The sequence below is a fragment of the Callospermophilus lateralis genome, chromosome 1, assembly GCF_048772815.1.
Source record: "Callospermophilus lateralis isolate mCalLat2 chromosome 1, mCalLat2.hap1, whole genome shotgun sequence".
NCBI lineage: Eukaryota > Metazoa > Chordata > Mammalia > Rodentia > Sciuridae > Callospermophilus > Callospermophilus lateralis.
In genome coordinates this window covers 156,330,064-156,344,686 of record NC_135305.1, presented here as the reverse complement: position 1 = coordinate 156,344,686, position 14,623 = coordinate 156,330,064, and the positions used below count along the sequence as shown (strand labels likewise).

At 52.0% G+C, this 14,623-nt stretch overlaps 1 protein-coding gene across 1 annotated transcript in view; it reads left to right on the top strand.

Moving 5' to 3' along the window:
- The window catches only part of Cux2 (cut like homeobox 2), a 227,550-nt gene that overhangs the window by 165,507 nt on the left and 47,420 nt on the right, over window positions 1-14,623 (top strand). The window contains exon 4 of the mRNA XM_076866790.2: window positions 13,660-13,738. Within this exon, the coding sequence (XP_076722905.2) occupies window positions 13,660-13,738 (79 nt within the window). The remainder of the gene's footprint in view (window positions 1-13,659; window positions 13,739-14,623) is intronic.

Here is a 14,623-nt window from a genome sequence, read left to right as displayed (position 1 = left end):
AAGCTCTGCCGCACTTTGTCCAGCTTCTCGTGGGGTAGCAGGCAAGTGCAGGGCTCTTGAGCAGGGCGTCAGCTCCTTGCTCCACCCCAGCTGTGGGGCTAGTACAGGTCGCCTCACCTTGCACTGAGGTTTTGCTGATGGCGTCCCCAGGGTGCTGCTGATCTTGTTCCTCAGTTCCCTGTGCTGGCTGTGTGGGGGCAGTTGGATCGAGGGGCAGGGGCAGATTCAGATTCAATGCTTTTAATAAATATCCCTATAGCTGGCACTGGGTGGTCCATGGGGAGGTGCCCAGTGTGCCACCGTATCAATTCCCAGGCAGGGCAGGGGTCAGCTGGAGCAAAGGCTTGCCTGCTGGAGGACCGGCTGGGCATGGCCACCTGGGGAGACCCAAGCCCCCTTCCCCAGCACATCAGGAAGCCTCAGCCCCTGTCCTCTGCTAGTTAACACTTCTCATTAATAATGGAAGCGGAAGCCAGTAGACTCCGTAGCTGTGCGAGGTAATTAACTCACACGACTCTGCTCACCCTTGATTATTTCCACGTTTCCCTTCAACTGTTCTTCTCTCTGGCACTCACTGCCATCCTGGGCTCTCAGCTGGGAGCAATGATGGTCATTGTGGGTCTTTGAGAAGCAGCAAAAACTGGTGTCTGCCCCCAGGTGCCCCTCCCTGCTGCCCAGAAAGTTGCCCCAGCAGAGCTCAGTCACAAGGGCTTCCGCCCACGGTGAATGACTCGAGCTTTCCCCATAAGCCTCGTCTCCAGGTTCATTGTGCAGGACGCAGGAGGAGAGAAGCGGGTGAAAAGTCCGTCCTTTAAACTGATGGCATCAGTGCTCCCAGCAAGGGGAGGTGAGGCAGAGTGGGTGCTTTTGAGCTCAGGTCTGCGGACATTCTGGGGCAGGAGCAGAGGACAGAGTCCAGATGGAGGAAAGGAGCCGGGTCTGCCGCACCCCAGGCCCCTTCTGTTTGTGTCTGGGTATCTGAAGGCATTCCCCAAAGTGGGGTGCTTCATTCCTAAAGCAAGGGTGCACCCTCAGATCACCATAGAGGCCCAACACAATGCACAGGGAGACCTCAGGAGGACCCCATGTGCCACCTAAAGGAGTGGCCTCCACCCCACGCAGGCTGAGGACAGCAGTCTCTGTAAATGATGGAGACCAGGAGCACAAATTTCAGAACCAGGCTGCCTGTTTCCTGATCCTTCCCTTGCTGTGTGATCGTGAGCTAGTCTTTTGACCTCTCTGTGCCTTGGTTTTCTCATCTGGGAAGTTGAGTTGAAGCTGGTTTGTGGGAGAGGCTCCTACAGGGAAATCCACTGTCAGTGACCTCGGTAGCTTGAAATCCACCATGAAAAGAGGGAGAATTGGGAGGTGGCTGTTCACCAGAAGTGGCTTCGGGACTGCTAGGCTTCCTGTGTGGAGAGCATTTGGATTGTTGCCCACCCTCTGGTGACATCGTCTTCCCCAAGTTGCTGGTATTGTCACTGGAGTTCTTGTGCTGTGAGCCCACGGTGGCCACATCTTCCAGTTTCTCCTGGAAATCTTGGTTTCGTGTGAGTGGGAAATCTCCTAAATTTCTAAATGTTGCTTTAAACCTGAGCAAAATACCCCTCCCTTGGGGATTTGTCCAGAACCCCAGGCTCCTGCCCTTGCCCTGGGGGCTGCACTCCAAGGTCTCCAAGGCACACTGCGCCAGCGCCGGCCGAGGCTCTGCGGGGCCCGTCTCCAGCCACCTCTGCAGGGACCTCCAGAAAGGACGCTGCTATATTTAAAAGCTTGGATGGGGTGGCACTTGTGTGGCATTTGGGTGGCCGTCTTTCTTCAAAGGGCACACACATTCTTTTAGCTTTGCTCTTCTGGGCTGGCATTTTGGAGTACTTGCCAGATTCATTTGGAGAGGAGAGACTCCTGCCACCTGGGATTCTTCTGGCCTCCCAGGGACAAGGCCCCTCCACGGCTCAGGCTGGGTCATAGTCACCAAGTCGGCAGGGGCAGCAAGCAAGTGCCATGGGCTGGCCTGTGGACTTGGATAGACCCGAGTCTCAGGCCGGAGTGGTCCTCGGCAGCACCAACCCTCTTGTCCACAGTCTGGCCATTTGGCTCCAGCCCTTGGGTTCCAGCAGGTTCTACCTCTCACCTCCCCCTGGGTGATGCCCACCCCTGACACACCCTGGTAATCCTTGGACTCAAAATTCTGGGGACTATCTTGTGTTGACTGACCTCACCCCCTATGTCATAGGGACATGGCACCTCTTCATGCACATCTGGGCTTTGGTGTCCCTGCTCTCCAGGTAGGGAAACTGAGGCATGAGAGGTCAAGCAAAGACATGGTTTCACCCAACAGTGGTCACTGGTGATACTGGCTGGGCTCCGCCTACTGCTTCGCCTACCTGAACTCGTCCCACAGCTGCTTTTGGACGTCACTGAGCCCATTCCCCAGTGACAATCAAGGCTCTGAGGCTGCTGGATGGTCACACCTAGAGACTTGGCTTCAGATCTTGTCACCCAGCCCCAACTCCAGAACCACGTTCTTCCCAGCCCTTCCTTGGATCCCCAGGCCTTCAGAGGTGCCAACTGCATGAGCCCCCGCCTTCCTTTCACCCACCCCTCTTTGAGGCCTTGTCTCACCAGAACCCCCTTGCCCCTCTGCCCCTGTCAGGACAGAGAGCGCCCAGCCCCACAGGGCACAGTCATCTGGATGCTCAGTGGCCCTTTTCCTCCAAGCCCAGGTTGGACTGAGGGGCGGGCCTGGCCCTCCGCATGGGGAGCCCCTGGAGCCAGGAAGCCAAAGTGGAGGGAATGGGGTTCCGCCACCATCCGTTTAATGTCATCCGATTTTGAATCACTTTCCACTGGGTGCTGGTGGCCTCAAGGAAAGCTCAGGGGACGCAGCAGGGAGAGAGGCTGTCAGCCTAAGCCAGGGAGAATGCTGGTGCCTGTGGAGTGGGCACAGGCGTGGGGCCTCCAGGAGAGCTGCAGGCCCCGGCCTGTCCTGACAGACGGCTGCCAGCCGGCTCCAGGTGGCCGTTGTCAGTGGAAGCGGGCCCAGGGTGGCCAGATCCTCTCATTTCCCAAAAGAAGCCAGCAATTTGGAACTCTTCTGGTTTTTAAATACTGGCTCAATATATATGCACATATTTTCATGTTCACAGAACTTTATGGAGGTATCATTTACATACAGCAAAATGCACAGATCTTAAATGTATGACTTGATGAATTTTGACAGCTCCAATATTTTTAAAACACTATAGGATTCAAAAAATATGGTTTTGGGGTGCATCTGGCCCTAGGCCCATCTTTCATGACCCGTCTCATGTGCCACATGACCCTCACGAACAAGGTAGGACATAGCCGTGTGCACACGGGAACACAGCTGAGCACAGGAGTGGGCTGATGGTAACGTACCATCTCGTTATTCCTCACACGAAGACCACAGACTCCCAACTCTACCATTTGCTGTGTGACTTTACACAGGTTAGTTCACCTCTCTGAAGTCTTGTTTTCTCTATTTGTAAGATGGGGGAGATGATGGCGGCACAGAACTCATACAGCTGTTGTTCAAATTAATCTGGTTCATGCAATAGGCACTTAGAACAGTGCCTGCACAGAGGGAATGCTTTCTATGTGTTCACTATCGTCTTCTGATTACTAGACCTCTATTTTAGAGCAGTTTTAGATTTAGAAGTTGCGCTGAAGGTGCGGAGTGGGCCCACACCCTCTGCATCCCTGCCCCCCACCTCCTCGCTGTGAACTTCTAGTGTTCACAACAGCTGACAGGCCTATATTGATGGTCATTATCAGCCAAAACAGCAGTTCTTGAGGAAGCACCGTGTTGTGTACACTGTGTACTCTGTCACAGTGTCCCGCAGAATGGCTCCGCCATCTCAGGGCTGCTACAGAGAAGGTCGCTGTGCTGATGAGCATCTTTTGGCAGGTGCCCACTCCCTTCCCTCCTATTCAGGAATGCACAGCTCATTCCCTGAGGGAAGGGACTCTAGGGGTGAACTCCAGACTGTTCTAGTGTGCCTAGAAGGGAAGGTGCTTGCCCACTTGGGGTGGGAGGGGTCACACAGATTCCAGGACCCCCATCAGCCACATGACTGGTTCTGAGTCCACCCCCATGGGGTTCTTGCCTCCACCTCTCCTGTGTGACTTGGAGCCACTGTCTCAGCCTCTCTGGGCCTCTAACACAAAAGCCATCTTCCTGCCTGGGCCTGCCCTGGCGATGTTTGGCAGCTCAGATGTGCTAATTCCTGTGAAGGGTCCTTGTGCCCTATAAAAAGCTCTAGATTGAAATTGGAAGGTATTATGATTACAATGTTATGCAGAAAAACTGAACTTCGGGGGACTGGCCTTGAGGCCTAAGCCAAGGGAAAATTGCCTGGTGGCTGTGCACAGGGCCTCTGTGGCATGTGTCTGTGGCTTGTCCCTCTGGGACAAGGCAACCAGAGAGTCCACACTACAGGACCACCTTCAGCTGCAGTTCTCATCAGGACCAGGGCATCCACGCCTGGCTGTTGGGTTGCGTGGCCAGTCGGCCACCTACCGCTGGCCCAGAGCCACATCCGTGGTGTGGGCAGCTCCCCAAAGAAAAACAGGTTGCAGAGGCTTCCCAGAGCTCAGGACCATGTCTCTGCATGCAGCCTCATCCTCGGCCACACCCGGACTTGGCAGGAAACATGACGCCTCCGCCCTGTCTCCAGTCCAGCCTGGCCGAATAATTGATAGCTTTCCAGCTCATTATATGAGCCCGTGGTTGATTTTTTTTCCTCATTACCCCCAAGCAAAATTTATTTGTAAGGCACTAAAGAAAGCCTCCTGTACCTTTTATGCTGGGAGCCCTCCGAAGAGAAGTGAAATTGTGTATTCACTGCTAAAAAAAGCCTCAGCTTATACAATTTTAACAATAGAAAAATGATCTCTGTGCTTCGGTGCGTGGATGCTTGGAGGGAAACAGGCGGGCTGCTCAGGTGGCTGGTGAATTACACATGAGTGGTTCGCCTTTGTTTTGAGTGACAAGCAATTTCAATGCCGTCTTACGTGGAGGCCTGGAGAATGTTTTTTCCCAGGAAGAGAGAGGGAGACGAGGCAAACGGGGAGAAAAAAAGGAAAGGAAAAAAAATAGCTTCCTTTTTGAACTGAGAGATTATATTAGTTGCCGCTGAGCGGAGGTGAGAAGTTAGAGTTTCATTTGATAATTATAAAATCAGTAGTTTGTGATTGGCCGTAATTGATGATTACACCGTTGCTAATAGCAGGCCTTGCAGCCCGCGCGCACGCGGGACATTTCATTTTTGCACTGCTTCTCAGCCATGAAAGCCGGCCCTGCATGGAGCTGCGCGGGGTGTCTCGGGGAGCCTGACAGACACATTCTGGGGCCTGCATTATGTGGGATAAAAGTGTTCTTAGTGCCGACATTTGAAAACACTGTGCTCTGTGCCTTGTTTTTAGCCTGGGAGTAATTACAAATATTAGAAGAATAAAACTGCACAGGGGTCCTCTCCCTGCCCATTGCCCCTGGCAGAGCCTAGAGTGGGCTCCCTGGGTCTCTACCAGCTTCATGAAAATCCCTGTGGGGAGGGGTCCGTGTGCAGGCGGGAGGGAGGAAAGTGTCTGCCTGGGTGATTAGAGTCAACGCAAAGCAGAGTTAGGAGGGGCCCCAGGTCTGTAGCCCTGCACTTCCACTGTATAGATGGGGAATTAGGCTCAGCAGGGGGCGTGGCTTGCCCCTGGGACAGGCTGTGGGCACTGGTGAGACAGGAACCCGGGTGCCTTCACTTCCAGGTTCAGCTTCGCAGGTATTTCCTACCTTGCCATGGGTTTCCCTGGGAAGAGGGCTGGGGACCTCCAGGCAGATCCCGCCCTCCGTCCCCTCCCCTCTGTGGTTCATTCCTCTGGGAGCTTGCAATAGGTCTGCGGAGAGTGGTCAAGGTGTCAGCCTCATTTGGGTTGCTCAGAGACTGTCCTTCACTGTCCTCTAGGCCCAGGGTGCCTCTTGGGTTCCTTCTGGTCATTCCTGGGTCTGTCATTCATTTAGGGTTGACTAAATGCCCCTTCATACCCAGGCTATCCTGAACTCTGAAGGAGAAGATCATAGCAGCGGCCATTGGAGATTGTCTAGTTGTTCATGCCTCGAACTGTGAAGTTGACCTTGACTCCCGTCTTCCTCTCATGCACCCATATCTGCTCTGTGCTCCCCCAGAACAAATCCTGTGGCAGGGTCTTCAAAACGGATCTAGAATCCAAGCGCTTCTCCCCACCGCAGCCACAACCACCCTGCTCTACACTGCCAGCATCACTCGCCTGAACCCAGGGCCTTTGCACATGCTGTTCTCTCTACCTGCAGTACTCTTCTTCAACATCTCCCCATGGATTCATTCCGTCCCCTTCTATGAGTCAGCTCAGGTGTCCTCTTTTCCCAAGGCCTTTCCTGCCCCTATATGTAGCGCATGCACTGCCCTGGACTCTTGTTCCTTTCCTGCTTCATCCCCCACCCCCTTGCACTTGGTCATTTTTCCATGTTCTACATCATGGGTTGTTTTATTGCCCATGTATGCTTTTAGACACGTCAGTTCCACCAGGCTAGGTGCTTGGGTCAGCCTTGCTTGATGCTGAATGTCGAGTATCTAGAACAGCCCCATCCCTAGGAGATAACTCTGTGGATATCTCTTGTGTTGATTGGACATTTGCATTGTTTTTACATTTTTTCATGCATTGTTCCCTCTCAGTTTTTTTAAGTGCCAGACTCTGCCCTCTAGAAGCTCACAGGCTGGTTGGAGAACTAAAACAGTGTCCACATGAAAAGCCAGCAGCATTGGAAACAGGCGCAGTGGCGCACACCTGCAATTCCAGCAACTCAGGAGGCTGAGGCAGGAGTATTGCGAGTTCAAGGCCAGCCTCAGCAACTTAGCAAGATCCTGTCTCAAAGAAAAAAGTAGGGGCTGGGAATGTAGCTCAGTGGCAAAGCACCCCCTGGGTTCAGTTCCCAGTACCAAAACAAAAAAAAAGGATGGCACAGGTCTGTCCTTCTTCATTGGATGGTGCCCGCTGCGGTGTTCAGAGATCAGGATGCCCATGATACCGGCTGAGCACAAGCACGCCCCATAGCAATGCTGGCAGAGTTGGGGCACCACTGTCTTCAGACACCTCTCAGGATCCAGATGTGTTTGGCCCCGGGGGAGGGAGTGGGCTGCCGGTCAGCAGGCTCTGCCTGGGGTATGGTCATGACCATGCCCCTGACTATGCCCAGGACTCTTGCTGGGCAAGATAGTGGGAAGAGTCTGGAAGAAGCCACTGGACCCGCAGCCCTGGAAGAGGGCGGGTCTGAGAACTCAGGCTCTGAATCAGTGACTTACCTGAGGGCCCAAGTGAATTAATGATTTGTGCCCAGAATTCAGAGTGAATTAGTGATTTACACCTAAAAATTCAGAACAGGGGGCCAAGTACAAGAATTCAGTTTCCCCCGTCCCTCTCTGGAATGGGTCCTCCCAGGACCCCCAGGTCTTAGAAAGCCAGAGGAGGCCCCAGGCTCTCGCCCCATTTCGGCAGGAGCCTCAAGAGCCCAGATCAACGAAAAGCAGCAACGAAAAACAAAAGTCAAACTCTTATTTCTTATTTAAGCCCTGACATTAAATTGTAATTTTCATTTGCTCAGCCACATCAAAGATTTATGGCCCAGAGAGCGTCAGCACTCGCCCGGGACCCTGCTGCTGGCAAACGCGTCCCTCCCAGCCCAGCCCACCTGCCCTGCGGTCCCCACTCTTTGGGTTACTCTGACCCCTCACAAGGCCCCACTCACCAGGCGTAGTCCCTGGTGGCCTTTACCCTTCCTGCCCTGTGTCCTTGTGCCTGAGACGGGCCAGCAGAGCCCCTCCTCCTGTAACTTGCGCAGTGGTTGGCACCGCTCCTGGCACAGCACCAGTGCTTGCCTCGTCATCATTGAGGATGATGAGACCCAGGCCAAGCAGGAGCCATGGTCCCCATCCCCTGGGGGAAGGAAATCAGAATGTTACCGCACAGAAGGGGGCTCCACATACATGTTCTCTGGTAAGCGAGGACCTCCCCGGGGTGCGGGGCTTCCCACTTCCCTTGTAGCCTCACGGAAGGTGGCATGTGCTTGGGTGCCTCCCCGCAGGGAGCTCAGGACCTTATAATGCAGCCTGTTTTGAGAGCTTCCCTGAAATTTTCCCCTGCCCCCCCACCTCTGGAATCTTGATGGTCAGAACTGATCTCTCCGCACAGCAGCTGCAGTCCCAGCCCCTCACTCCCAGCGCCTCCTGCGTCTACATGAGCCTCTCCCCTGAGCCACCCTGCCCTCTCTCCGACTGGGCTGCCCCTTGCTCTCTGCTTACCCCCTTGCAGCCCCCGGGGAAGAAGCCTTCAGGAGGCGTTAACGTCCTGAGCTGATCCCTATCCTCCTAGAGCTCATTCCCAGGCCTCCTAGCAGCGCTCAGAGGTGCTGATCCGAGACCCTCAGGCTGCCTCCTTTCCATTGCTCATCAGTCTTCAGTGTCTTCCAGAATTCCCGCCATCCCAGACCCCACCCCATCCCAGAACCTCCAGCCCCTCCCTGCCAGCCCCAACCCAGTCATAGCTGGCAAGCTGTTTCAAAGTGTGCTCCATGAAACCCTAGTTTCCAGAGTTATTCCCTGAAGAATGCTGGGGCCAAACATATTTGGGCAAACGCTGGGTTAAACCGAGCTGAAGAGGAGTTTTTCTGGTTAGACCAGAGCATCCAGGGTACTGCTGTTTAGTACCTGCCCACAGGGCGTGCATTCTCCACCGCAGGCCCCTGTTCGTGCCACAGGACTGACACACTTGGAGAAGCACTGTGGGTGTAAGTCCAGGGCCTGTAACGAGGGGCATCTGGGCACTAGCACCTCTGCAGCTAACTGGTTCCGTCAGTTCAGCCACCAAGCCTTCCTGAGCCTCTGCTTTGTCCTCTGTGGAATGGGGCAGCAGCAGTTCCCCATCTGAGAGGAGGAGGGATTCTAGGGATAGACCAGACTCCATGCCACGAGCTGCCACCTTGGCACATGCAGCATCACTTCACTCACAGAAGCTCAGCCTGTGGACCCCTGAATTTGCTGTTGTTTAAGCTCCTGAGAGACGAAAGCCTGGCAGCTAGGGCAGGCTGTCCCTCTCCGGCTTCATCACCTCTGCGCCTGCCCTGTCCCTACTCAGGGACCACACACACGCCACCCACACGGCACAGGGGCTGGGTCAGTGCCACGCAGATGCTGTGCTGTTCCTGATGGTGACCTTCTGAGGCTGGCCCCTCCCACTGCCTCCTCCCCCTCCCCCAGATGCCCTTCAGGATCTGACTGTCACAAGCCAACTCTGTCATTCCAGACACTCTGCCCTTCTGTGCCATGAGGCAGCCCTGTCCTGGGCACATGGGTGCAGCATGGAGTGGCAGCCCTTGGAAAAGCCATCCTGCTTGGTTAGAAGAGTGGCAGACACATTAGGAAGCTTTCCACCAGCTTCCATGGCAGAACTGGGGGTCTTTCTGCACAAATATCTTCTTATCCAGGTGGGAATTATTCTACCCACTTGATAGACCAACAGACTGAGGCCACGTGATGCTTAGTAACATTAGCCCGAATCTGGGTCACTCTCTAGAATCCAGAATTTAATGACCCCGTCTACTAGAAATGGACAGAGTTGTTATCCTCAAACAAGATCAAGTGAAGCAGGACAGCCAAATAGAGTCCTGGGGAGCCACACTTACGGCGGGATGTGCTAATGTGAACTGATTCTAACCAAGGGCCGTTCCGGCTGCCTCTTGATCTCTGCTTTTGAAAACATCGTCCAGCTATAGATGCAGTTCTGAAGTAGAGGTTAGCAAGCAAGTCTCTGTAAGGGACCAGAGAGTCAATATTTTAAGCTTTGCAGGTCACAGGGTCTCTGTCACAGTCTAGAACTCTGCCCGGAGCATAAAAGCAGCCGTAGTAAATACAGAAATGAATGGCTATGACTGTTTTCCAATAAAACTTTATTTACACAAATAGATGAAGGACCAGGTTTGAGTTTGCTAACTCTTGGCCTATGTATTCATTGTTCAGTAGAAATAAACTGTAAGCAACTCAGGAGGCTAGGGCAGGAGTGCAAGTTCAAGTCCAGACCCTGTCTCAAAATGAAAGGTGAAAAGAACTGGGCATGTGTGTCAACGAGAGGAGCCCTAGGTTCAATTCCCAATTACCCAGGTGCATAGCCAGCCAGCCACCTAGGTAATTTAAATTTTTCTAGTAGCTACATTTTTTAAAGTAAGAAGCAGGTGAATTTAGTTTTAATAATATCTTTTATTTAGTCTAATCTGTCCATACATTCCAATGTGTGATCAATATAAAATGATCATTGGCATCTTTCACGTGTGTGTGTGTGTGTGTGTGTGTGTGTGTGTGTGTGTGTATTTTAGGCTTACAGCTCACCTCAGTTTGGAAGATTTGCATTTCAGGTGATCAGTAACATGTGGCTGCAATATTGGACACTTAGCTCTCATGGGAACATGGGCGTCATAAGGAGACAGTCACAGAGATAGACCCATATTCTATACCATGCAGGGAAAGTAGCAGGGGGAGTGGGCAGGGCCTGGGAGACTGGACTCCTCCAGCGCTCAAGAGTTCCATTTTAGAAGTCGTTTTAGAAGTCGAGGGAACTGCCTGTGCCTTCCCCAAACCCCATCTGCCACCATGAGGCCACTGTGATGGGGGGCCTTCGGCTTTCTGCCCACTAATCTGCTAATCCTCCAGGGATCAGAGAGGAGCTGCTTTCATTTCTTGTAGTTTCTATGGGCTCCAGGTCTGCCACCCAGCAGCCTCTAACCTCCCGCAGCCTCGAGGACCTGTGAGGCAGTGAGGTGCAGTGCCTCGCCACCCCTGGCCAAGGGGGTTGGTGTCTAAATTCAAAACAGCAATTCAAATCCCCCAGAGCTGGTGTAAATCCTGGCCTTGCCATTTGTTAACTGGGTGACCTTGGGGCAAGAAACTTACTGTCACTGAGCCTTGGTTTCCTCATCCATACACTGGGGATAATGGGAGCCTCAGTTCATGGTTGGTGTGTCCACAGATAGAAGATCAGGAACAGAAAGCACACCTGGTGCATGGTACATGCAAAGTACCATTGTTACCCCCATGGTTCCCCCAGCCTCTGCATTTCTTGCCCCCCAGCTGCCAGGAGATCCCAGCACACGCTTACACCTCCTCCCACATTGTGGTTCCTCATAGCTGAGTCTCCCCCGCAGTGGTGAGACCCCAGGGCTGGAACTGCATCTTGTCCCATCTCAGCAAGAACAAAAATCTGCCTGCATTTGTGATTTTTCCCTTTGCCTCGATTCTAGAACGTTCTTTTTGCCCTTTCCCTTCTGGGGAGATGATTCCTTATGTTCCACTATCAAAGTGGGTCAGCCTCCCCCAACCCACACCCTCTGCAGGCACCCATGCACTTCTCCTTCCAAGCATGTAGCATTTGTAATTAATGAGTCGTCTGGGGAATCTGCCTTAATGTTGGCCATGGAGAGGGGCCCGAGCCTGCATCTGCCATGGCTGGTCCAGCCCAGAGTGCTGGGCGCATGGCAGGCCCTCAGGAAGTGTCTCTTTAGGGAGTATGGAGCTATCCCTCAGTCTGGAAAGTCAGGAGCAGTGGGAGAGAACTTTGGTAACTGGTCTCTTTTAATCACTTGTTCAGCCTCAGCCATATTTCTCTCTCCCTGTCTTAATTAACTGCTTCTACTTGGGCCTTGTAAAATTTGCATACCAATAGAAATACAATGTGACAGATACAATTTTGTATTTTCTAGAAGCCATATTTTTTAAAAGGAGAAAGTGATTACCTGTTATCACTTCAATATGTAATCAGTATTTAAAACAACATTGAGTGCCCGGCACAGTAGCACATACCAGTAATCCCAGCAACTCAGGAGGCTGAGGCAAGAGGATTGCAAGCTTGAGGCCAGCCTCAGCAACTTGGCAAGACACTGTCTCAAAAAATAAGAAAAGGGTTCCAAGTTATAGGTCAGTAGGGGAGGACACCTGTGTCCAATCCCCCTGTACAGCAAATTTTTTAAAAAAAAATTTTAAATGTTGAGCTATCATTTGTTTTTACTATAACTTCGACATCCTGTTTGTACATCACATCATACATCTTGATTTGGATACACCATGTTTCAAGTGTTTAGTAGCCATACCTGTCTGTGGCTGCCACACTGAACCACCATAGTTCAAATTCTTCTTCCCAGAGTGCACTGCTGTGGGGCGGAGACTTCCTCTGGTGGTCTCTGTAAGGCACCAGAGAAGAGCACAGCTCAGGTCAGCACATGGCACTAGGCAGAACCTGGCACTCTTCCTGGCGACAAGGAAGGTCTTGGTCACAACTGAAAATAATGTCAAGGGGCCTCATGGGTGCCAGGAGTGCTCCACAGGACTTCATGTGCGTTAGGTCATGTGATGCTCTCAGCACCCCTTTGTGGAAGATTATTGTATTGTCGCCCCCATTTTAAAGATGGAGAGATAGAGGCACAGGGTCTTAAGTGACTTTTCTGCCCCAGGACACACAGCGAGTCAACAGAGGAACTGGGATTTGGACCTGGGCCTCCCAGCTCCCGGGCCTGTTCTTGGTCAGTCACTTTTCTCAATGGACGGTCCCCTACCAATGGGAGACCCAGGATGGTGTCATGGTTAGGACCTAGAGTTGGAGGCAACCCACTTGATTCCCTCGTTCAATAAATTATGTAATCCCAGCAGCTGTGGAGGCTTCTGCAGGAGGATCACGAGTTCAAAGCCAGCCTCAGCAACTTAGTGAGACCCTAAGCCACTCAGTGAAACCCTAAGCCATTCAGTGAGATTCTGACTCTAATAAAATACAAAATAGGGCTGGGGATGTGGCTCAGTGGTTGAGTGCCCCTGAGTTCAATCCCTGGTACCATAGTAAATAAATAAAGTTGAGCACCTCCTGTGCGTTCAGAGCACACTTTAAGGAGAAGATACGAGATGTTGCCAAACCTAGGTCAGTGGCCACCAGGCCATTCAAGAGTCATGTGTCCACACTTTTCAGGATAACGTCTGTCTTGTCCAAAGCATCTCAAGAAGACTTCTTGAAGGAGAGAGATCCCAGAGCAAGAGAATTATGGTGTGGACGGGGCTTTTCCTGGGGTTACCCACTCTCCGTATCCATTCGGTCAGCAATGATTGAGCACTTTGAGTGTGCTGGACACCATTCACTTATCTTTTAAGAATTTTAACAGTTTCTCTCTAATTTTTAATAGTTAGAAATATTTCCAAGATATGTCCCAATTTTTCCCAAAAACATATGTTGTATTTGAACTTCTGGTATTGTTCTTTTATAACAAAAATATGAGTAATAACTGTGAATAACCTATGTTTGATGCTCTTAGGCAGCTTCATCTAACCTAGGAGTTAGGTCCTATTATTTGCTCCTCATTTTACAGACCAGTAAACTGAGGATCAGAGAGGGGCAATAACTTGCTCAAAGTCACAGAGTCTGGAGACTGGCTGGGCCAGAACCCAGATTTCCTAACTTCAGAGCCCACACTTGGAGACTTCATCTTGTCTACCCCCTCCCATGTTTGTCCAGATAGAAAATGACCACATTTCTTCCAGACCCAGATACCATGGTTACATGTAACTCTTTCTTTTGTTTCCAAAGGTGGTGGCCCTTAGTAAGAGAAGCCAGGAAGCAGAGGCGGCTTTTCTGAGTGTTTACAAGCAATTAATTGAAGCACCAGGTAAGAAACACTTTGTCTCTGTAATTGAATAATTACAGAGTAACTGTCATGAGGACATGGCACCATGTCTCCTGGCGGTGGGATCTGGGGATAGGCCCTCTGGGGATCCTTCCTGGGGAGCTGGGTGTCTACACATTAGAACCCCCCACCCTAGGGCTACAGATAGGTGCCAACCCTCTCTGCCAGGACGGGGTGCGGGAGGCACAACCTTTCCCCAGAATGTCACGGCCACCTCAAAACCTTGATGCTGAAGGACAGACAGACCCCCAAGAGCACAGATCAAATGGTTCTATTTAGAGAAAACACACACGCAGGCAACGTGAACTCTGTCGACACTGCTCATGGTGGCCAGAAGGGAGAATAGCCCCGTGTCCGTCACCAGATAAATGGGTTTTGAAAAGGTGTCTGTCCACACGGTGGAATATTATCTAGCCGTGAAGAGGAGTGACCTCTGACGCGCTACAGCCTGATGCTGAGCGAGAGAGCCAGGCACTGGAGGCCACAAGTTGTGTGACGCCATTAGCAGGGAATGTCCAGGAAAGCCACGTACAGAGGCAGAAGCAGTTTGGCAGTTGCCAAGGGCAAATGGGCAGGGCAATGGGGAGCCACCACTGCATGCGTATGGACTTTCCTTCTGGGGAGATAAGAATGTTCTGGAACTGAAAGCAGGTGGGGTCGCAGGACTTGGTGATCATGCAGATGCCACTGAAGGGTTCACGTTGAAATGATGATTTCTGTGTCAGGTGAATGTTACCTCAATTGGGAAAAAAATTAACTTGTGCTGTTGGAAAGCCAGATAGTGGCTGTCCTTGGGGAGGCAAAGTCCCTGGCAGGACCCCTGCTGGCTGGGTGCTATTTCTTGGTCTGGTGACAGAGGGATCAGTT